The sequence below is a fragment of the Trachurus japonicus genome, chromosome 12, assembly GCF_045865225.1.
Source record: "Trachurus japonicus isolate A0001 chromosome 12, Traja_1.0".
Lineage (NCBI taxonomy): Eukaryota > Metazoa > Chordata > Actinopteri > Carangiformes > Carangidae > Trachurus > Trachurus japonicus.
In genome coordinates this window covers 6,007,103-6,031,531 of record NC_140918.1, presented here as the reverse complement: position 1 = coordinate 6,031,531, position 24,429 = coordinate 6,007,103, and the positions used below count along the sequence as shown (strand labels likewise).

At 39.6% G+C, this 24,429-nt stretch overlaps 1 protein-coding gene across 5 annotated transcripts in view; it reads right to left on the bottom strand.

Moving 5' to 3' along the window:
• The window catches only part of pitpnm2 (phosphatidylinositol transfer protein, membrane-associated 2), a 46,413-nt gene that overhangs the window by 3,175 nt on the left and 18,809 nt on the right, over positions 1-24,429 (bottom strand). For 3 of the 5 annotated variants that reach the window (XM_085792775.1, XM_085792774.1, XM_085792773.1), the window contains 21 exons: positions 23,462-23,676; positions 22,729-22,847; positions 21,301-21,534; positions 17,464-17,829; positions 16,571-16,666; positions 15,867-15,971; positions 15,674-15,738; positions 14,912-15,002; positions 13,671-13,824; positions 12,687-12,876; positions 11,262-11,381; positions 10,116-10,330; positions 9,129-9,304; positions 6,617-6,787; positions 5,782-5,925; positions 4,542-4,703; positions 2,767-3,012; positions 1,935-2,083; positions 1,714-1,830; positions 720-836; positions 415-563 (listed from right to left, as the gene is read on the bottom strand). In XM_085792775.1, coding sequence (XP_085648901.1) covers positions 415-563; positions 720-836; positions 1,714-1,830; positions 1,935-2,083; positions 2,767-3,012; positions 4,542-4,703; positions 5,782-5,925; positions 6,617-6,787; positions 9,129-9,304; positions 10,116-10,330; positions 11,262-11,381; positions 12,687-12,876; positions 13,671-13,824; positions 14,912-15,002; positions 15,674-15,738; positions 15,867-15,971; positions 16,571-16,666; positions 17,464-17,829; positions 21,301-21,534; positions 22,729-22,847; positions 23,462-23,676 — 3,401 coding nt within the window. The remainder of the gene's footprint in view (positions 1-414; positions 564-719; positions 837-1,713; positions 1,831-1,934; positions 2,084-2,766; positions 3,013-4,541; positions 4,704-5,781; positions 5,926-6,616; positions 6,788-9,128; positions 9,305-10,115; positions 10,331-11,261; positions 11,382-12,686; positions 12,877-13,670; positions 13,825-14,911; positions 15,003-15,673; positions 15,739-15,866; positions 15,972-16,570; positions 16,667-17,463; positions 17,830-21,300; positions 21,535-22,728; positions 22,848-23,461; positions 23,677-24,429) is intronic. The other 2 variants (XM_085792777.1, XM_085792776.1) reach the window with 1 other exon arrangement.

Below are 24,429 nucleotides of genomic sequence, written 5' to 3'. Positions count from 1 at the left end.
CAACTTGTCCACCAGAGCATTGTGGAGTTGTTGGATTGTGTATTTGATGAGTTTGATGAGGGAAACCAAGAAATCCCATGATCCCTCCGTAGCGTAGCTCTGAGCAGCTTGTGGCTCTGCTCCGCCGTTCTAAAAATAGCTTGCACTGACAATTAAAGATAACGAACCTACTGCTATAGGGATTATGGGAATGGGCCAGTTTGCATAAATGTTGAACTATCCCTTTAAATAATGGCATAAAAAAATCTGACGGCTCTTCTATATATAATATTTAGGTATCCTGTATGTATCTTGTGCCCTGATCTTCCCTGTTATATTTGTCTGAACAACCGACCCATATGTTTAGATACGTTAAAGCATCAAGTATAGCGATAACCAGTTTCTAAAATGTGACATAACAGTAACTTTTCATACCTGACCACCATTTTGACGGGATACACGCCGATACCTAGCCTTTTGTTCTCTGGGATTACGTAAGAGATGCGTCCGCTGCTGTTGGTGAGCTCGGTATCAAAGTAAACCCACTCTCCAGAGGGCGGCTGGGTCATGATGTGGATGTCGATCTGAAACAGAGAAAAAAAACACACAAAGATCTTTTTCAACATGGCACTTCTGCTGCCGAACGACCTCTGTGACACAGATGGTGACGCCGTTACATAACTCGTCTTTTTTCGGTCGCACACACACACACACACACACACAGCTGAGTGTGTTATTACCTTCTCTCCAGTGAGGGTAACCATGTCCAGGGGGCCGTACATGAAACGTCCCATCACCATCTGGGCTCCGTCCTCCGTGAACACGGCGTCATTCACACGGTGGTTTGCCGTCACATTCTGGAAAACAGGAAATAACTCGTGTTTCACTTTGGTTCCGTTGAATTCTCTCGAGCTTCAAAATGTTAATTTGTACATTCGTGGGTCTTATGGTCTTCCTGACTCTAGAGACAGTTTTAATTGTTACAAAACATTTATTTATGACATTACTGTATTTATCATAAAATTAAGTATAAAGTCCGTTATCAAAGAAATTATAGATTTAAAGAGACCCCGAGGAGTTTGCTTTTGGTTATAAAACAGTGTCATATTAATGTGGATGAATCTATTTTCCATAAATATATCGTTTTGTCTCCATAGTAATTTGATATTATTATTTAGTGGTCGACTCGCCCAGCATTTCCTAGTTTCCTGGTTTCCCAGACGCTGCCCGGCGGTCCGTTTATGGTCGGAACTACGATGGTATCTGATCGTCTTTCGTTCTTGATTAATGAAAACATTCTTAGCAAATGTTTTCGCTTTCATCCGTCTTGCGCCAGTCCAAGAATTTCACTGTGCGTGCGGAGGCTCAGTGTGTGAAAACACTTCACTTTCCAAAACTCCTCGTAGTCCCTTTAATACACTTTTTTCTTTTTTTTCTGTCTTGCAAAATAAATTGATCTTATTTTCTTCGCTTGGCTCCATGTTTCCAATCTGGCTCTTATTCAGCACCACTGTCAGATTCTAGTCTCACATCTGGACCAGTTTTGGTTCACACAAGGAAACAGCTGGAACCTGGACCAGATGTTTAAGTATATGGGGCCAGGGATTCGGTCGTAAAGGCCACAAGTTTCATTTTTCTCTGGTACTCTGTGACACCACAAAACCACAGCTCTGCTCTTGGATCAGTTCAAGAGATGAGATAAGATTGGATCAGATAAGACGAGTGAGATCTTACTCTGATCTTAACGTGAGTCCTCTTGCGGAGCCACTTCTCACGAGGTTTGGACGGTGTGAATTCAGACACTTCTTTACCGTCCAGCTCCAAAATACTGGAGTTCTCATGTCTCATCACCTGGAGGGAAGGAAAAAAATATATAATATAATCATTAAGTAATTATTATTTTACAGAACAATCAAACAGACCAGACAGGTTTTGGCCGAGGAGCCTCTGCTCACCTGTCTGAGCAGGAAGGAGACGACGTCCGTGGACTCCCAGTAGGAGGCGTGGAAGAGATGAGGCAGCGCCACGGTGGGGAACGCCGTCAGGGCGTCGGGGCAGTACAGGGCGAAGTCCATCCTCTTACTGCCCCACCAGCGAGACGCAACTGCAGCAGGAAGAGGAGGAGGAGAGACACGGGGGAGTTAAACACTGCAAAAACTCAAAATCTTTCCAAGAATATTTGTCTTATTTCTTGTCAAAATGTCTCATTTCTAGTCAAAACTGATCTCTTTCCACTTAAAATAAGACTCATCACCTAAAAATTTACTTGTTTATAGATAATTTTCAGTTCTTCCAAACAAATTTTCACTTGAAAAAAGTAGAAAAATCTGCCAGTGAAAGGAAGTTTTTTGTGCTTGTAATAAGAAAGAAAAACTTGCCCCATTATCAGATTTTTCTACTTATTTCAAGTGAAAATATGCTTGAAAGAAGTACAAAGTGTCTAAAAACAAGCTGCTTTTTATATGATGAGTCTTATTTTAAGTATAATGAGATTTGTTTTGACTAGAAATGACATTTTGACTAGAAACAAGACAAATATTCTTGGTAAGATATATTGCAGTGAAGAGTCAGAGCGTCCACAGCATCGCAGTGCGTCTACAGTCTGAAGGGTTTCACTAGGAGGAGGTTTGAGTCAGAAGCAGCTCAGACGTCACGGCTCTCGCGTGACGTTTGGAAAACAGGACGAGTTGAGTTGAGGAAGACTAGGCCGGAGGAGGAGGAGGAGGAGGAAGGAAGGAAGGAGGAAGCTCACGTCCTCATCGCTCTACACTACAGCTCCCAGGATACCTTGCTCTATGTTCACCAGCACCCGGGGCGACGGCGGCGCCGAGCTGACGTCTGTGATGTCAGACGACGACGTGACATCGGTGAGGTCAGAGGACACGTCCGAGCCGGACTCGGACTCCGCCACGACGCCGTTGGACCTCGGGAACACCCGGCGCGGCCGGGGGGAGAACCTATTGTAGGGCAGCGCCAGGTGGGACAGCAGACCGGACCGTTTACTGGCGCCCAGTTTGAGAGCTGCCGCCGCTGCTGGCGAGGGGACGACAGCGTCATCAACACATCAACGGTCACAGTGGCGACCAGAACGAACATCACACACACAGACAAGGGCGTAACTCTGGGTTAAACATTAGGCGGGGGGGGGGGGGGTGAGATCTTTGCCCATATAAGGATTTTTGGTAACCCTTTAATTTACAGGCTGTTAATTACATGATAATGTCAAGAAATAGTCAAGGAATAACAAATAATTGTGCCATAATGTCTAGAAATAAGGGTCAATTTCATAGTAATATATATATATATACAGTAATATAATATAATATATATATATAAATATATACAGTAGCCTATATATATAGTAATATTATATGTTGCCAAGAAATAATGATTGATTGTGTAGAAATAGCCCAGAAATAACGGTCAATTGCAAGGACTTTTTGGAGAAAGATTCTGGCCTCAAAGCATGAAAACCATGTGTAATCATCAAAAACATGGCATTTCTATGAAATTGACCCTTATTTCTAGGCTATTTCTAGACATTATGACGCAATTATTTGTTATTTCTAAGCTATTTCTAGACATTATGGCGCAATTATTTGCTATTTCTAAGCTATTTCTAGACATTATGACGCAATTATTTGTTATTTCTAAGCTATTTCTAGACATTATGATGCAATTATTTGTTATTTCTAAGCTATTTCTAGACATTATGATGCAATTATTTGTTATTTCTTGGCTATTTCTTGACATTATCACGTAATTAAACGGCTACCGGATTTTTTTTAAAGAAAAAAAAAAAGTCAGCATGTGTCTAACTTTGATAACAGGACAAATAGTTTACCTCCTTGTTTTGACATTCTCATTTACCACCATTATTTTTTTAATGCTTTTTATTTTGTTGTTAATCAGTTGTGGTGATTAACATGTATAATCTGACAGAACAACTGCTTATTCATTATTTTCTCATAGTATATTATCAGTTTCTACCCCACAGCAATAACCACACTCACGAACTGAATGTATAGTGTGTGTTTGTTTTTGTTTTATTTCATTATTAACATTATTTATTCTAGCTATTCTTTTTTTTTATGCTAATTTAAAGTTTTGGTCTGGTTTGGCATTTTAATTTTCGTTGTACATGTGACAATGACAATAAAGGATATTCTATTATACATCACCACTTGCCACTGTGTAGTTATTTCTTACCAAGCAGGTCAACTAATGACACAATTTGTGATTTAGTCATTAATACAATGTAATGTGACCAAATTTGATTCAGAGAGAAAAGCCGATCAGTTCTCAGATCAGATCTAAATCCTACTAATCAACTAATTAATGATATGACTATAACCTCCTTTGGACAGTTGTTTTTCCTCCATTTATGCGTTGAACCAACTATTTAAAATAGTTTGTCGACTTTGTGGCTCTTCTCATTATGTTTCTGAGCAGAATCTGGGCTTGATCAGTTACGACCGGTTATATTTGCTAGATTAGATTTTTCGGAGGGTTATAAATGACGGTCCTTCCCACACGGAGGAAGTGAGGAGGTGGTGACTCACTGGTGGCGATGTTGGAGGCCGTGTAGGAGTCGGCCATGCCGGACACCTGGCTGGCGATGCTGGCCTCGCTCGCCCTGCGGGTGAAGCGGAGGTGAGGGACGCCCGGCGAGGTGGAGGACGGTAAAAGGCCGTCGACGAAGATCTGTGAGTGGAGAGAATCGGCTGCAAGACGAGAAGAGAAGAGAGAGAGAGAAGAGAAGATAGAGAGGAGTCATGAACCTGAACTTCATGTTTAGTGAAAACAAAACACTTTTTACGTGCAATATTATGTGAAAATGTTGTTATATACTCTCTGACACGTGCAATAACCTCCCATATCTTTATCTTTTTCCTTCTCACTAATGAAAATTATGTTTACAATGTGCATGTTTTACATTTATTCATAATTTTTCACACTTGTGTCGTGTTAGTACTCATGCATGTAATTGAAATTTATTTATGATGTTTTTATTTACTTCTATTTTATAATATACTTTTTAAACTTTTTATTATTGACTATGTGCCTTCACGTGTCCTTTAAAGGAATAGTTCACCAAAAAATGAAATTCACCCTCATGCTGATGAATACTCCAGAGTAGTTTTTTATTCCTCAAAGTGCATCTGGAGACCCGGGAGGCCGGTTCATAGTCCAATGAAAACTTTATATGAGAGTCAATAGGGCCCAACACAAAAACGTCCATAAAACTACACAAAAACCTTGTAATATTCCTCCACACTGCTCGTCCGCTGCAATCCAAGTGTGCTGAAGGGAGATAGTCCAGAGTTTACTGGAAACGACGTCATTTAGGACATTTTTACAGCCTAAACAGTCCTGTATTGAATTTGCCTTGCGTTCACGCGATGCATGCGATGCACGCAGACGTGACCGGACTTTAATGATGTTGTTTCCAGTAAACTCAGGACTACATCCCTTCAGGACCCTTGGATTGCAGTGGACGAGCAGTGTGGAGGAATATTACAAGGTTTTTGTGTAGTTTTATGGACGTTTTTGTGTCGGACGCTAGTGACTCTCAAATAAAGTTTTCGTTGGACTACGAACCGGCCTCCTGGGTCTCCAGATGCACTTTGAGGAATGAAAAACTATTCAGGAGTATTCATCAGCATGAGGGTGAGTCACTAATGACTGAATTTCATTTTCTGGTGAACTATTCCTTTAACATATTAAAAGATTTCTGGTTTCTGCACAAAAAGCAAATGAATCTCAGGCTCAGTCTCTGTTCATAAGAAGTCGGCAGCTCACTCTCTGCGGGCAGCTGCGGCGTCGGCCAGTTGAGGACGGGCACCGGGATGGACGTCTCGGTGACGCTAGTTTCCTGGAAGCGCTGAGGAGGCGCCGCGCCGCTGGACTCGGTCAGGAGCTGCGGGTTACTCTGCACCGTCTCAACTGGGAGAGAGACGACAAAGTCAAAGCTTAAAGTAAAAGCGTGCAGGTGTAGTAGGAGCAGAGATGGACAGAGTACTCGGCCCCAGTACTTGAGTAAGAGTACAAATACTACTGGTCAAAATTTACTCCGTTACAAGTAAAAGTAGCTCAGTCGACATGTTACTCGAGTAAGAGTAAAAAAGTACTTGCTTTTAAAGGTACTTAAGTATCCAAAAGTACATGCTTTTAAATTTACTTTAAGTAAAAGTAAGAGTACATTTATTATTTTTCACATCAATTAATTACTATAATTTTTTCTAAATGAATTTAAGGAGCTTTTAACTCTTGTTTCTGAGAATTAACTCTTTGAAACCAGCTGCACTGATGTGCTGCTTTTAGGGGTCAGGGTTTCCTTCTTTGACAAACAGCTTGTGTTCAATAGTATTTTAGAAAATAAATAAATAAATAAAACAGCAGACCTGAAAGTAATGAGTACTTTTTAGCTCGAGTAAAAATTAACTCGAGTAAAAGTAAAAATATTTGTCTTGGAAATGTATTTAAGTAAGAGTAATAAGTACCAAAGAAATCTAATACTCAAGTAAAGTACAAATCCTCTGGATATGTACTTAAGTACAGTACTCAAGTAAATTTACTCCATTACTGTCCACCACTGAGTAGGAGTGATGCATTGTGGGCGGAACGAGGCTCTCACCCAGGAGCGCTGAGTGTCCGTCGCCCAGGGGAAAGCGCTGGTAGCGGGGGACGCTGAACGGAGGCAGCAGGTGGAACCTCTTGTCCAGCAGCGGCTCCAGGCGCGAGGCCGACGGGTCGGCCGGGTGGAAGAGGTTGTAAACCTGCTGGCAGGCCGGACGCAGCGCCGAGACTGGAGGGGAGGGAGGGGGAGGAGCCAACACAGCAGGAGTTTAACACACACAGTAAGTATAAAACTGAGCTACAATTACAATTAACATTAAAGGAGACATATTATGCCCCTTTTCCACAAATTAAAATAGTTCTGTCTGTGACATGCTTCGGTCAAAATACCCCAAGGATCAAACATCACAGCTCTTTTCATCCTCAGAACGGCTGGTTTCAGTGCCTGTCCCTTTAAATGCAAATGAGCCACTGCTTGCCCCGCCCCTTCTACTGGTACCAATACTCACAGGTAGGGGTGGTATTATGCAAATTTGAAAACTAATGACATCATTGTGAGAGAACTGAGGGAACAGCTGGTAAAACCACATGGATTTAAAACTCAGGAGCCTGAAAATTACAGATTGTTTTTGCCAATTCTCACATTTTAGGGGCCAGAGGGAAAGCCAAAGAGCCTTCAAAAGGTGATATTTCCATAATACGTCTCCTTTAACATCAAAATCCTGGAAAAATATTTTCATTTTTGAGTTATTCTTTTGTTTTTCTTTTTGTGGGACTTTTATTTTCAAAGGAAAGTGAGAATAACAAGTAGACCACATGCAGAAAAAGATACAGGTCAGGTGTGAAACCATGGCAACTGCAGTTCAGACAAAGCCTGTGTGGTCCATCACTGACAATGCCAATAAAGTTTATTCAGATAAAACTAATTGGGGTTTATTATGTATGGAAAGTGAACACAAAAAAAGGTAAAAATATGAAACTACTCCATCATTAAAGTTTAAATGTATTGCTGTTTTGATTAATCGGCGGGCTAACTTAGCTTAGCTCATTAAGACTTGAATCATAGGGGAACTGTTAGCTTGGCTCTCTCTGTAAAGGTTAAAATAAAATCTGCAAACAACACAGTCTCCAGTGAGGAAAAGAAAAGAAAAGAAACCATAAATAAACATCCGACTCTCCGTGACCGACTCTAATCAAGTCTGATTGGAGATCGGTCCAGATGTTGACCCCTGAGTGACACAGCTGCAGGTCAGTGAACCTCCCGGAGGACCTGAGCTTCAGTCGGATTCGTGAGCGATCGCCACGTCTTTAATCACAGATCTGTCGTCTCGTTCTCATGGAGTTTTTTTTTTTCTTTTTCACATGTTGCAGCCAAAACTTCTTCAGCCTTTGACCTCTGACACCTGCTGGAGACGTTCGTGTCCCCGCAGAGGAAGAAACATCGGAGGCCGCTAGTAAACACTCACTGCTCATGTGGCAAAAGATGGATCGTCATTTTTTAAAGGTCCAGTGACTGAGTAAATATTTGTCAAGGTTTATTGGAAAAATCTGAAATATACTATCCATAAATATATTTGTATAAGTATGGAAGCCCATTTCCGCCACTTGATGGAAAAAAAAAGAGCTACTAAGTCATAATTATGAGATAGCTAAGTCAAAATTATGAGATATTAAATAGAAATTATGAGATACTAAGTCATAATTATGAGATACTAAGTCAAAATTATGAGATATTAAGTTGAAATTATGAGATAGCTAAGTCAAAATTATGAGATAGCTAACTCAAAATTATGAGATACTAAGTCAAAATTATGATACTAAGTCATAATTATGAGATAGCTAAATCAGAATTATGAGATATTAAGTTGAAATTATGAGATACTAAGTCATAATTATGAGATACTAAGTCATAATTATGAGATAGCTAAGTCATAATTTTGAGATAGCTAAGTCAAAATTATGAGATACTAAGTCAAAATTATGAGATACTAAATCATAATTATGAGATATTAAATTGAAATTATGAGATACTAAGTCATAATTATGAGATACTAAGTCAAAATTATGAGATATTAAATTGAAATTATGAGATACTAAGTCATAATTATGAGATACTAAGTCAAAATTATGAGATATTAAGTTGAAATTATGAGATAGCTAAGTCAAAATTATGAGATAGCTAACTCAAAATTATGAGATACTAAGTCAAAATTATGATACTAAGTCATAATTATGAGATAGCTAAATCAGAATTATGAGATATTAAGTTGAAATTATGAGATACTAAGTCAAAATTATGAGATAGCTAAGTCAAAATTATGAGATATTAAATTGAAATTATGAGATTCTAAATCAAAATTATGAGATAGCTAAGACTTAGTATCTCATAATTTTTTTTCATCAAATGGCGGAAATGGGCTTCCATATGTAAGTGTATAATCACTACAAAATAAAATCCATTTTACATACTGAACCTTTAAACCTACTGTAAACACTTTATCAATTAATATCAATTAATTTGGGCGTAACGAGGAGGAGGTCGAACAGCAACGGGAGGGGAAGTGTCTCACCGTCCAGCGAGGGCACCACCGTCTTCCTGAGCGCGAGCACCAGCCCCAGAGGAGAGCCGAACAGGAAGAAGTCCGTCACCTCGAAGTCGAACTTCCCCAACGAGCCTCCTTCCAACATGGTGCTGTTGCTGGAGCGCCGCGACCCGGGCTCGGCGTGGAGGACGCTGGAGTGGAGGCTGGAGCGGGAAACAACAAAAAAGACAGTGACGAGAAGTGAAGATCGTGTTTCTGAAAACTGTGAAATCAAAGAAACGCGTCCACGTCTGTGTCTGTGTCTTACAACGAGGTATTAGGGCCACATTGAGAAAACATTTTTTCACAGACTTCAAGATATTACGAGAATAAGGTCGTAATTTTACAAGAATAAAGTCATAATAGGCTATATATGCAAGAACATGAAAGAAAATGCATCTATTCGGTAGAAAGAACCAGAACAGCTACCGTATCCACTTACTGGTACAATTACGACTTTTTTCTAGTAAATTTACAACTTTATTCTGATAAAATTGCCACTTTATTCTTGTGAAATTATGCCTTTTTCTCGTAAAATTAAAAATTTCTCTCTTTTTTTGTAGAATTATGACATTTTTCTTGTAAAATTATGACTTTTTAATTGTAGAATTACGGTTTTTGTAAAATTACGACTTCATTCTTGTAAAATTGTGACTTTGTCTTATAAAATTATGATTTTTCTTGTATAATTGTGAGTTTTTCTTGTAAAATTATCACTTTTGATTGTGAAATTACGTTTTTTGTAAAATTATGACTTCATTCTTGTAAAATTGTGACTTTGTCTTGTAAAATTATGACCTTTTTCTTGTAAAATAATGAACTTTTTCTTGCAAAATAATGACCTTTTAATTGTAAAATTATGACTTTATTCTTGTAAAATTGTGACTTATTCACGTAAAACTATGATTTACTTCTCGATATCTGTGAAAACATTTTTTCTCAGTATGGCCCTAACACAGCGTCGTAGTATCTCACCTGGACAGGAAGGCCTGGTGGTGTTTGATGGTGTCCAGCTCGTACGTGGACGAGTCGCTGCGTTTCCGCGGCAACTGCTTCTTGGGGTCGTCGGGGCCCGAGCAGCGGGGGATGTCGATGTTGCTGCGGCTGAGGTGGCGGCTCCCCTCCAGGGACGGCGACGACGACGGAGAGACGCTGTTTATGACAATGCCCGGAGACAGGAGGTCGGCGTCCTGGAGACGGGGGGTGATGGTCAGGTGGTTGTCATGGAAACAACAGTTACATGGCTCTGAGGTTTACTATGGGACTCTCTATGACCCTCTGGTGTTTCCTGTAGCGCCACCTTCAGGCTCACTTTGTTGATTCAATATGAAATGAAGCAACAACATCTCAACTACACTGACTTTACAGACATTTAACTACAGGTTTAACATGAACCAACACTTCCCCGTTCATTCCCATGAGCCTCCGCTGTGATTCTGCAGCTTTTATATCCATCAAAACTATCATGGAAAATTGGATTTAACAATAAAATTTACAACAGTGAAAAAAAACAGGACCTAAAATGTCAAAAATCAAAATGTATATGAAAGTGAAAGATGAAAATGAACAATTTTATTCAAAAGAAATTCCTAAATTGACATATTTATCATTTCTACACACTATAAAACATTAGTTACACATTATTAAATACTTAATTTGTCATTGACTGAAGCTATTCTTCCTACACTGAGACTAATTTATCTGTAATTTATACACACAGTTATATAATATTTAACAATGGATGAATTGATCATAAAGTCTGAGACACTTAAAATAAATAACAAAAAAGTATATAAGCAAATCAAATGTATACATATTGATGCTGTTTTTATTAATTTGCACATATCAATCTAATAAATATGATGTAACTGCACCAAATAAAATACATATTTGACCAGTGGTTTTTCATATATGTTATAAAACGTATATCTTTACATCATCACATCTTTTGATATTGATGTGTGTTGTTGTTGTGAATATTCAGATTATAGTTTATTAATTATTAATATGTCGTGTGTGCTGATATGTTTTTGCTGCTGATTAATATTGGCATTATGTGCTATTTACATTACGTTAAACCTAATGAAGTTCTTGTTGTTGTTGTTGTTGTTGGTCTGGTACCTGCACGCTGATGGCGCTGCCTCGTCTGCTGCTGTTCTGACTCTCCGACACCGTCACCGAGCTGCTGCACAGAGCGTCGAAGCCCAGGATCCCGCCGACACAGTCCCCGATAACACACACCTGCAACACACACACACACACACACACACACACACACACACACACACACACACACACACACACACACACACACACAGGTGAGTCAGCGTCACCCGAGGCCCCTTTCATCTCTCCATCCCTGACAGTTTTTTATTGCGCACTGTAGCACTTTATCACACTGTACTATATTTTGGTTTCGTTGTGTTCAAAGAGTAGACAAGGTCGCGCACACCCAGTTTAAAAGGTGCTGGTCTCAAAAATGTAGACAGGAAAGGCAGGAAAGGAGACCGCACACATCAGCTCCCTTCTGTGCAGATTTATTAGCACATCAACGATAGTAACGTTTCGAGCGCACTGCTCTTCTTCAGACTAACTCATACAAATCAGACGCCCCATTTTTGAACCTTCCCCTGTTTGTTCTCAACCCATCCTAGCACAACTCCATCCAGAAACCCTGTCCAGGTCTGGCATTGTTGCATCTTCATCCATCTTATCCATCCATAAACAGTCTTTTTTTGTTTTTTCTTTTGTAGCGTCATGTTAATTGTCTCTCTTTGTAGTTTTTTTGTCTGTTGGTTTCTGTTGGATACATGTGTGTTTTTCCTGTTTTATGAATTCTGTTGTTATGTCCTTGTGTTTATTTTAATGGCTTTTAATACCTTGCCAGAAAGTTGTTAAAATGAGGCCGTGTACTGTAGCATTTTGTGAAGTTGTACTTCAGTATCAGTTTCACAAACAAGGAGATATTTCATCTTTTGGCTCATCAGCACCACATTGTCATCAGTATCAAGACCTTGAAAAGAATATGCAAGAAAATGCATCTATTGTGCAGAAAGAACCAGAATAGCTACCGTATCCACTTACTGGTACAATTACGCCTTTTTTCTCGTAAATTTACAACTTTATTCCAATAAAATTGGCACTTTTTTGTTGTGTTCTCAACCCATCCTAGCACAACTCCATCCAGAAACCCTGTCCAGGTCTGGCATTGTTGCATCTTCATCCATCTTATCCATCCATAAACAGTCTTTTTTTGTTTTTTCTTTTGTAGCGTCATGTTAATTGTCTCTCTTTGTAGTTTTGTTTGTCTGTTGGTTTCTGTTGGATACATGTGTGTTTTTCCTGTTTTATGAATTCTGTTGTTATGTCCTTGTGTTTATTTTAATGGCTTTTAACACCTTGCCAGGAGGACTACAGTCGGAAACTAGCCGTTGGCTAACACTGGCACTTTTACATTTTATTATGTCCATTAATGTGCATTGTCCTCCTTAAATAAATAAATAGAGAGAAAAAAAAAAGGTGTCACAACAGTTGTCACACTCTCACCTGTCCGTTAAAGGTCGCTCCCTCTAACGACCTGATGAAGTCGTTGTACACCTGATTGGCTCGCAGGATGACGGTCGCCACGGCGTCCTGGTACTGCGGCGCCGAGGTGGCGAGCAGCGGCAGCGCGGCCAGAGGGATGTGGTCCTGGCTGCTGGACAGGCAGCTCTCGTCGTAGCTGTAGGGGCTCAGGCTGCGGAGAGGAGAGAGGAGAGAGGACGAGGTCATCGCTCTGACATCACCACCTGACTGATGACGTCATCACCTGCTGTGTGTGACCTTTGAACCCCATGATCTTCTGAGTTGGGATAATTTAATAAAGTATGCAAATCTCTGCCTGGTCTTTAAAATACTGCACAATACTGCTCCTCCTCCTCTCCAAACATTCATAACTCAAAGATCAATCAATGACAGGGCAACCAGAGGAATCACTAATCATGTAAATCACTAATCAATCATTATTTGTGCTGTTTCTCAATGCTTGTAATTATATGTCCTGTTTTGTTTTTGTTTTTTTCCTGTTTGTTTGCTTGTTTGTTAGCTTTTGTTTTCTTGCCTAATGCCTGCCATTTTATGTCCTGCCTTGTAATGTCTGATATTGTTTGTGCTAATGTTTTAGCTCTGTGTGCTACTTGCATGTGTGTTTCTAGCTGTACTTTCTTCTCTTGCTTTCTCTCGCTCTTCTTCTCCCTGTCTGCATGTTATGTCTGCATGCCATGAGCTTTTGTTATGCTGTATGTCAGACTTCTTACCTGTTTTACTTGTTATTATGAGCTTTTACTAGGTAGATTGTTATGTAAGTTGTGTTTTGAAAGTACTTAATTGTTGCCCCTTTTTTTGGCTTTTAGGTTGCCTTTAACATCTGGCCAGGGCCTTGTTGGCTAACTCTGGCCCACTTACAGTTTTTCTTTTAACTCTGTTGATTAGTGGTGCACTGTCCCTATGAAATAAACTAATAAATGAAAATGGTGAAGTGAACACACTCACTTGGACACGAGGGAGAAGGCGTCAACGCACACGGCCGGACACGGGACCATGCGGATGGCGATGCGCCCCAACGCCGTGGGGTAGTGAACCCTCATCACGGTCTCAAAGGCGCCGCTCAGCGTGTTTACGTCTCCCTGCTTGTTGTTCTGCTCACCTGCTCACAGATCAATAGTTACAACATAAATCTTTGTGACACAGGTTCATTTAAAGAGTTCATGGCTCTGCAACAAGAAAAAAATGTGTTTTTCTTTTTCTATCCTGTTATTTATCTTTTAAAAATCCTTAGTTTTGTTCCTGAATGCTTTATGTTTTTACAATTTAGTGATCAATAGAGAAATAATCCTTCTATTTCTAGGAATCAATTTTTCATTTGATCCATTTATAAAAGAAACACACTAAATATTTCCCCCACAAATATCAGAGTTTTTAGTTTACACGCTATTATAAAAGAAATTGGGTGTATACATTTAAAAACATCGATCTACATAATGAAATAAATATACAAATTTGACCAAATTGATTTCACATATGTATTTAAAATATATATGAAAATGAAAACTGACAATAAATTCCAATTTATTTATACTTCAGAATAACTGCACACTATTAAGCATAAATATGTATTTTTTACACACTGTAAAAACTCAAAATCTTACCAAGAATATTTTTATATTATTTCCAATCAAAATGTCATTTCTAGTTAAAACTAATCTCATTATACTTAAAATAAGACTCATCACATAAAAAGCAGCTTGTTTTTCTTTCTTATTACAAGCACGAAAAACTTGCTTTCACTGGCAGATTTTTCTACTTATTTCAAGTAAAAATTAGTTTGAAACAAATGAAAATGATCTAAAAACAAGTTAATTATTAGGTGATGAGTCTCATTTTAAGTGGAAAGAGATTCGTTTTGACTAGAAATTAGACATTTTGACAAGAAATAAGACAAATATTCTTGGAAAGATTCTGAGTTTTTGCAGTGTATGGTTTAAAATATTGTAATTATATATGTTAACAATACATTAAATACATATTTAATTAATGATCTTGGTCTCAGACTTTTGATCTCACTTTTTATAATATATCAACATATATTGATTCATTTAACGCGATTATTTATGAGCTACACAACTGAAAATGAAGTAAATATCAGTTATTTGCAGCCGTGAAGAGTTTCTAATTTTCCATATGTGTGACTTTAAACACAGTTTGTTTGTTTGTTTGTTTGTTTGTTTGTGTACCGGAGCCGGTGTCCAGGATGTTTCCTCCGTGCAGGACGAGGACGAGGACGTGAATCTTGGACGGCTGGAGACACTGCTGAGACGAACAGTCCTGCAGGTGAGACGATGACGACGACAATGACGAGGAGGACGAGGAGGAGACGGAGACGGGACAGAGGAGAGGAGGAGAGGAGGAGAGGAGGAGAGGTTAACGAAGACGAAGGAGCGAGTGAATACGAGAGGAGGAAGAAGAAGAAGAGCACAGAGGGAGAACGAGCAGGGAAACACTAGAACTAGGTTTACTAGACAGCCAACAGAAAACCAATCAATCAACAATAAGTTGATCAGATAGAAACACAGAAACATTTACAAGTTTGCTGCTTCTCTTTGATTCAAATTCTTATTTTTCACCATTTTTTGACACTTTAATTTTTAAAACAACAGTTTATAAATGATCTAATGAAGCGCTTTGTCACTGATTTAACACCCGATTTATAAAAACTGGATCCATCATTTATCAAATATAAAAATAAACCCATTAAACACATTATAGATGAGCTTATTAATCCTGTTTATAAATCGCACCTCACTTCTACCTCTGCTGGAGTGAAGTCGTTTTAAGAGCGACTGGATCCTAATTTCACTGCAGCAGCAGCAGCGGGATGATTGAAAGCTAATTTAGCGACGGCCCCTTTTTTTTCCTTTTTTTTCTTTTTTATCTACGAGCTTTTTAATTAAAGGCGTCTGCGAATGAAATGAGAAAACAGAGGAGAAACTCTATACCTCCATCTGCGTCTCCTCGTTACTCATCACAGCGAACTCCCCGCCCGACTCCTGGTACAACGTCTCTGTGGAAACAACAACGTTCATTCATTCATTTATTCATTCATCCAGATGTGAACATGTGTTTTGTTTTGTTTTTCTTATTGAAAAATCTGTTTATTGGCACATGTTGAAGGATCTGATGTGTTTTCACCTTGAGCTTCGTCCGCCTCTATCGTTTCTATCTTGTCCATCAGGTCGTTGGAGCTCCACTTGGTGATCTCCTTCGCAAACATCTCCTCGTTGTCAGAGAAGTCCTCTGCAGCATCAACAACAACACACAAACAAACACAGAGAGAGAGAGAAACCTTCAATGTGACAACAAGGCCTGATTGAATAAAAGACGACTGTCCCTTTAAGAAACCTGACACTCCTCTGAGTGGGCGGGGGCGTGGCCTGTTGCTACGGATACAGGTGAGAGCGGGAAATCAAAACAATGGAAAACAACTGTTTAATCTTTTGTTGTTATGTAGCAGCAAAATGATACGCTGCATTTTTAAAGCAGCAGATTTATAACCTTTACATTTGAAACTTAAACACCTTAAAATGCTTTGCTTGTTATTTTTGTCTCCAGCTAGTCCCACGCAGGGTTACAAGACGACACTATCGCATGCCATCTATCAAATGTCAACAAAAAGATGAATATGATAAATTAAGACATAAAAAAGAAAATAAAGATAAAATGAATAGTAGCTACAGCTTGTTTTCTCCAGGTAACAAGCTAAATCTAAGTTTCAAATGTAAATAACTGAATCTGCTTTGTAAATAAACCATCCTCCAGGCAGCTTGGTGAAATACAAAGTAAAACCTTCTGTTTCTAATGTGCTATAAGTTTATTATGTACAAATTATATTTTACCGTGAGCGTCAAAGAACTCATCGTCTGTACTGTCCTCTGAGTCGCGGGCGATGCTCTGCATCCTCCACTCTGAGATGCTCTGATGAGACGGGCTGCCTGCAAACACACAACAACAGAAGTGGAGAGATTCCTTTAACGTTTAAGTTCCAGAGTTTTATATTTTTCACTGTGTTTTATTTTGAAATTTTGATCCATGAGAAAAGAGTATTCCAGTTTCAGCTTCTCTCTGGAGCTCTAGAAACAACAGGTCGGTGTCAGCCAATCAGAAGAGAGGAGGAGGCTCTGATCCTCTCTTCTGATTGGCTGACTGTTTTCTGAGTGATCCAATAACAAAAGAGCAGATTTGAGAATAAAACACTCAGAGAAACCAAATCCTGCAAAGTGTTGGATGGTGGTGGGCGGGGCTTGATATGACTGCCTTGTTGTGACATCACAAAGTGACAGGAAGTCCTGACAGCTGGTTTTAAGGCTCAGTTTCTGAATACAGGCTGTGTGCATTTCTCTGTGGACTGAGACTTTGATACTTTCACAGTATTAATATAGAAGCTAGAGCTGCTTTATAATCACACTACACATGGACATCTACCTTTATACTGTATGGAGCTTTAACACAAACATCTACCTTTATACCGTATGAAGATCACAGTACCAGTTTTTGCAATTTTTCAAAGGGAACTGATGGTGATTAAAAAACAATAATAAACATGTCATATAATGACTACAGAGCTCTAATCAGTGGTGATGTGTGGACTGACAGCTTCCTGATCATCAGCAGTGTTGTTGTTGTTGTTGTTGTTGTTGTTAATCGTCTCTCTGTGAACTCATTAACATATTTTGGGGGGGAGAACGCTGCTGTAAACGAAGAGAGTAAAACAGGAAGTGGTCCTCCTCACCCCCTCTCTTGGACGACCTGTTGGACGACCTGGAGGACGTTGACCACTGCTTGGTGAGTTCTCCTCGTGTCTCCAGTGAGTCTCCCAGTTTCCCTCCTCCTCCTCCTCCTCCTCCTCCTGCTCCAGCTTCAGCCTCGGCGTTCGATTCCACCGTCTCGGCGCCGGCCTCCTGGTCCTGGCTGACGGAGGAGCCGTTGGTCTCGGTGCCCCCCCCCTCCTCGTTGAGGCTGTACTGGGCCATCTTCTTGGCCAGAGCCAGCTGAGTCTCCAGCTCCAGCTGCCGGATGTCCTCGATGGTCAGGCCATACCACTCGTCCTGCCAGCACCACGCCTGCCGGTGGGCTCGGACCATCACCTTACGGAGACCTGGAGGGACGAGGAGGAGTTACTGACAGACACCTGGACTCAGGACAGAGATAAAAATAAAAAAAATCTGTGTATTTTAAACACAAACTCTTTCTTTCTTTCTTTATTAGGATCCCCATTAGCACCTGCAACAGCATCAGCTATTCTTCCTGGGGTCCGACATACACACAACATACACATAAACATTCACATCAACACATAAGAAACATACATTCACATATACACATGAAAAACACACATTTATACATGACACAACAAGAACAAACAACAAGGCTCCCTAATAATGAACAAACCACAGAAAAAATCTGACAGACATTTGACAGACAACACAGACATCACCATTTCTCTACTCAGATTCCATTCAATACTTTCATTCAATACCTTGAGAACAACCGCAAAGTAAATAAATAAAAATAAATGGATCATATAATAAGCATTGACTGTCTGAAGTAACTGCGACCATGCACTTCAACAACTCATACACATACACTCCAACAAAAAGGGTACAACCACAACTGTAGCCGGTCCTCTTAGTACTAACCTCAATATATTAAATCATATTTCATTCAATTCTACGAGATACTGTTTTAACAGCAATTTAAACCGATTTTTGTTACTTTCATGAGCAATATGAACTGGTAGAGAGTTCCAGGCAACCATCGCTCTGTACAGAACTGTTCTCTGAATTATACCTGTTCTCACTCTCGGCAATATCAATCTATTATGTAGGCTATCTCAAAACCAGAAGCCGGTTTTGCATTTCCGGTGGAATTGTATGTTACGTTTCCATGGTTTTCAGTCGTTGTCATAGTTGCGGTAAACGCATGGATCTATTAACGCTGGCTTTTAACACGGATGTCAGTTTGTGTGATATCCACTGTTAGAAGCTGGTGTGATGATCCATGCGTTTTACAGATTTTCATTGAGAAGAAAAAAAAAATCCATGCATTTACCGCAACAACCGAAACCATGGAAACGTAAACATAAAATTCCACCGGCTTACGTTTTTGAAAAAGGTGGATACAAAGGCAGAAAGTTTAGCTCTGTAGCCCTGAGTGCTGTCTGTCAGGCTGCAGGTGTCAAATCCCACAACTTTTCTTCAACCTCAGTGTGAAGATGTGACGGAAAGTTGATCGACTGAAGTGCAGAAGATTCAGCAAAGGTTTTAATGTTTTAAACCAACTTTATCTATAACAAAAGGGACGATAAGGAGCAACTGCAACAAAACAAACAGGATTCAAAGAGACGTAAACAAGTAGAAAGATTTGAGACATTAAAAGCTGCAATACGGTTAATTAACTTTTTTTTTTTTCTTTTTTTATCTATAACACAAGAATGATGAAGACAGCAACAGCAAAACAAACAGGATTGAAATGTTGAGATAAGATGATGCACCGAGTGGAACAATTTGAGTCGGTAAAATAATACTTCAATCAAAAAGAAGCAACAGGGACGAAACTGACACATCTATAATTGAAGATTTGTAATTTTAATCCACCTTTAAGATATAACGAGTAGTTTTTTTTGATGCTTTTATGGATGAACATGTAAATCTGAGACTTAATAAGAAAAGTAAAAGACACTGTCTGTTGAGAAACGATGTTGATATTGAACCTGTGTGTTTTATATCAGATACAGGTTTGTTATCTTCCTCTCAGGACTTGTTTTTTTTAGTATCTGTACTTACTATATTTTCGTAAAGCTAAATAATAAATATGATAATAATAATAAATAAATAATAAAAAATAAGCATGCAACAGCAAGTAAAATCCTATATTCATTGTATTAAAGCTACTCAGAAATGATTTGCATGAGTTTCAGTTTGTGCCACAGCAGACTGTTGTGGTGACATTACACACGTGTGTTGTTTTTAAATCTCTCTGCAGCAAGGACGACATTTTCTCCTGTGCATTCGCTAAGTGAAGCGCTGGTTTTTCCTCTGCTACTAAAGTAAAGAAGAAGATAAAACCTCGCCTGAGAGACAAAACCCAGGGCAGAAAACTCCCAGTAAGAACTGGGACTGGTTCAACTGGAGCCGACAGAAAAATTAGATTTCAGAGATTTACAAAAAAAAAACGTTTTAATCTTTTTTTACTGACAAAAACAAAATACAGCTCTGACATCACAGCTCGCTTCACGTCCTGGTGTGATCTTCACTGTAAAAACATCTGAACCAGCCTGAGTCACGTCACACAGGAGATTTAATTTTAATCAACGACTTCTTCCTTCCTTTTTGATGAACTGAACACAAACAGCAGCAGCAGCAGCAGCAGCAGCTGGTTACACAACACACACACAAACGCACAAAACAAAAAACCCCTCCAAGCAGCAGGTCATGAATAAAACATCCAACCTGGCAATAAAAACCCAAATGAGCAAAGAGAGGAAGTCGTTAAAAATAAGATCCACTCACTGGGAAGGAAATTAAATATAAAAGAGGTGGAAACAGCTCCAGAACCAGAACCAGGACCAGAACATCCAGTTCAGAGTAAAGCCTGAAGCTGAGTGTCTACACCAGAGTTTTTCAACCGTGGGGTCGCCTGGAACGCCTAGTAATTGTTAAAAAAATTACTGATAAAAATATTTTTTTAAAGAGTCACTATGCAGGATTTCCACCTTAACTCAGCTCCACGTGTCCCTTAATTAACCAGCTCCAGAGTCCTAGTTCTGGTTAAATCAATGACTTGTAACCAGTTCCAGGGGGAATGGAGGCTCTCTGCCTTCCACCTAGCATCTCTGGGCTGAAAACCAACCTTTGTAAAATCAGTAATCTCTTATTTATGACAGATAAGACGACACAAATATACACATGGTAACATGGTAGATGATAATAATAACGTTATCGATGGCTCCATGGATTGATTTCTCACCGGCTTTGTTGTTGGAAACAAATGCACATGGAGGAGAGGAGGGTTAGAGACACAGAGGAGGAGAGACCAGACTCGGATAGTTCCTCTTTAGTTAAAGCAGAAGTAAGCGATCCGGTCGTTTTGGCTAACTTCTTGTCAGCCGATGGAGTTAGCAGCCCCCGCCCTCGTCATGGATCTATTGGTCCTCGTCCCTACGTCACCACATTCAGGCGCATCCCTTGGCTGCACACACAGCCCTTCATGCCGTTCTCTCTCCTCATTGGATAAAGGTTGTAGGATACAAGGAAAGTTTTCTCCTCGGCTCAGAGCAGAGTGACTGACAGACCCGTGTTTCAGACCAAACACTCTGTGTAAGTGATTGCCGTCGGAAGATATAACTATTTAAGACTTATATTAACACAAATATTCCGCTTACTTCTGCTTTAAACTTAAAACAACTGTATTCTACTTTCACTTTCTTGGATATAAATCGAGTTCAAATAAAATGCAGTATATAAAAATATCTGAGCTGGCGCTTTTCTAATGTCAAAATGGGGTCGCAAGCAGAAAAAGGTTGGGAACCACCGGTCTACACCGTCTGGACCGTCTGGACCGAACTCACCTACGTCGTGGATGAAGCGCTCGATCTTGGACTGCATGCCCCAGTATCTGAACTCCACCTTGCAGAGCTTGTAGGCGCACATGACCGGGTTCTGGCCGGGGTTCTGGTTGATCTCCTCGATCCAGTCCTCGCACAGCGGCCCGCGCCTCGTCTTCACCGACTGGTACAGCTTGGGGTCTTCCTCCACCAGGTACTCGTGAGGGGCGATGTAGTCCTTCACGATGTCGATGGGGTCTGGGAAATAAAAATATGACGTTTATGTAACAACTCCCTGAAGGGAACGACGTGTCTGGCTGCAGATTTCTCCTGCACCCGCTGGATTTCAGTGTTTCAGTGTTTCAGTGTTTTAGTGTTTTTGTATTCAGAGGCTCACACACAGTTTGTTTCACAGCGTCTCTGTTTCCCTTTTGAAAACTTTACTGACGAGTCGACTGATCAGACTCATTAATTACCAATCGATCAATAAGGCACAGGTTAAATCTGAAGGTAGTTGACTGTCAATCGATCAAAATGTTCAATCATGATGATCAGGATGTGTCCAAAGTTAAAACCAGAGTCAGAATTAGCAGCTTAACTCTTTAGTTACAAAGCTCCTGAATAGAGAAATAAAGGATGGAGAAAAAAAATAAATATAAGGTAATATAAGATAAAATGTGTGATTAGTTGCAAATTAATTTCACATATTCCATCTTTGATGTTGGTTTTTGTGTCATTCTGACAAGTTTCCGTGTGAAATTCATTCAAAATTCATTCGAGTTTACATTCATATATTTCAATTAGAGCTGTCTAATAATTAAACAATATATTAATTGGCATTTATCTCAAATTAATTACACATTTTAATTTGTTCATAATGAACCTTAAAGTGAAATTTTTAAATAAACGATGAAGACGCTGCTTTAATTCTCCTGTGTCCCTTTACATGACATACTATAAAGGTCTCTTTGTTTACATTTTTATTTGTACTATTTACTTTATTTATATCTAGTCACTGTCGTATTTTTTGTACTTTAAGTTATTTAACTTTCCCTCCTCTTTATTCTTTGCTCTGTACACAAAGTTTAATTCCTTGTCAGTGTAAAAATACTTGGCAATAAAAGTGATATTCTGGTTCTGGTTCTGGTTCACTCTACAACATGAACCTAAAGTGAAACCCTCAAATGCATTAAAAAATATGCTCCAATAAAAACATGACGTCTGGACCAGAGTGGAAACTATATAACGACACTTTCACCCCAACTACCGTTATACTTGTCTGCTTGTGTTGTCTTCTGTCCCTCCCCATTGTCTGTCATTACCCTCCTCTTGTCTTTTGTAAGCGGCTTTGGGTCCTTGAAAAGCGCTATAAAAATCCAATGTATTATTATTATTATTATGTGTGTGTGTGTGTGTGTGTGTGTGTGTGTGTGTGTGTGTGCTGCTCCTCACCCACGGTCCTCTGCCTCTTCTCAGCAGACGACAGGTTGAAGACTTCCTGGTTTCCTGTGTCTGGTTTATAATACGTCTCGATGTCGATGGAGAACTTCTCCACGAAGGGACAGGTGTACCTGAGGACCCGTCAGATCAGAATATTAAACTAATGATCTAATCTAATATATTTGACTGATTGATTTCCACTGTCACACACAGGTTTACAGTAGGTAGTATTCATCATTTAAGGAAGGGCGGTGGGAGTCTGAAAGTTTTACTTCTTCTCACTCCTTTTTGAATAGGAATTTCTATATCTCATGTTAAAGCAGAAGTAAGCGGAATATTTGTGTTAATATAAGTCTTAAATAGTTATATCTTCCGACAGCAATCACTTATATAGAGTGTTTGGTCCGAAACACGGGTCTGTCAGTCAGTCTGCTCTGCTGTAAGCCGAGGAGAAAACTTTCCTTGTATCCTACAACCTTTATCCAATGAGGAGAGAGAACGGCATAAAGGGGCGGTCCTCTCTGTGTGTGCAGCCAAGGGATGCGCGTGAATGTGGTGACGTAGGGACGAGGGCGGGGACTGCTAACTCCATCGGCTGACAGGAAGTTAGCCAAAACAACTGGATCGCTTACTTCTGCTTTAAATGTTTTGTCTTATTGTCTTTTTTTTAAATATATATATTCGAAATAAACTTCAATCAAATCAAAATCAAAAAAACATCACGTGGTGGCGGCAGCGGTCTGACCTGGTGCGGGTGTAGGGGTAGGCGTTCCAGGACTCCTCCTCCACGCGCAGCGCGGCCTGGGGCAGGATGGCACAGAACCAGGACGGGATGTGTTTCCCGATGTGGTAAACTTTGTGCGTGTACTGACCCGAGCCGCCCGGCCCGTCCTCGTACGGCTTGTTCTCCAGGATCTCCACGCCGCTGCCCTCGCCGCAGCTCTCCTCACGGCTCTTTTTCTACAGCGCAGGAGAAGAAAGAAAGGGGAGAAACAACACTTTTTATCATCTCTTATTAGAGACAAACAGCTGGTGCACAAAACGCTATAACACTGTTTTTGTGTGTGTGTGTTTATACGTCTGTAATAAATAAATGAAATGAAATAAATAGAGAAAAACAACAGGTACAGTCTTGTCTCCTTGGAAACAAGGTCTGCAGATGCTGATGACAACATTTTGAGGAATTAATCCCATATTTTAGGACAAATACTGTATGACTTCTTCTTCTTTTTTTGCTTGTTTTGTTTAATCGTTATGTACGAAAGAAGTTTACTGATCCATAAACATTTCTCTTGTTAAAGTCAGAGATGAACCAAAAATCAACTTTTATGAGTTCTTATGGACGAAGTTTTTTGGGAAACAGCTGGAAAAAAACACATCTGTGAGAGTTAATTTTTTGGTGAGATTGCAGATGGAAAAAAGTTAATTATTTCTTTCCCACATGCAGAACAAAAGTGCACTGATTGTATTTATCAAGTTTTATCTTAATAAATTAATTATATTGGACCCATTTCTATATCTGTTAATAATAAATGACTTCTGAAGATGCTTCCTGTTCTGTAACATCTATCTGAAGATCTTCTCTCCACATTGTAAACACACTGATTCATCAGGTTAAAGCAGGAAGTTGATGTGACCTGGAGCCAATCAAAATGTTTTATATGGACGTATCTGAACAATTGCAAGAATTGCATCCTACATTTTTCTTTTTAA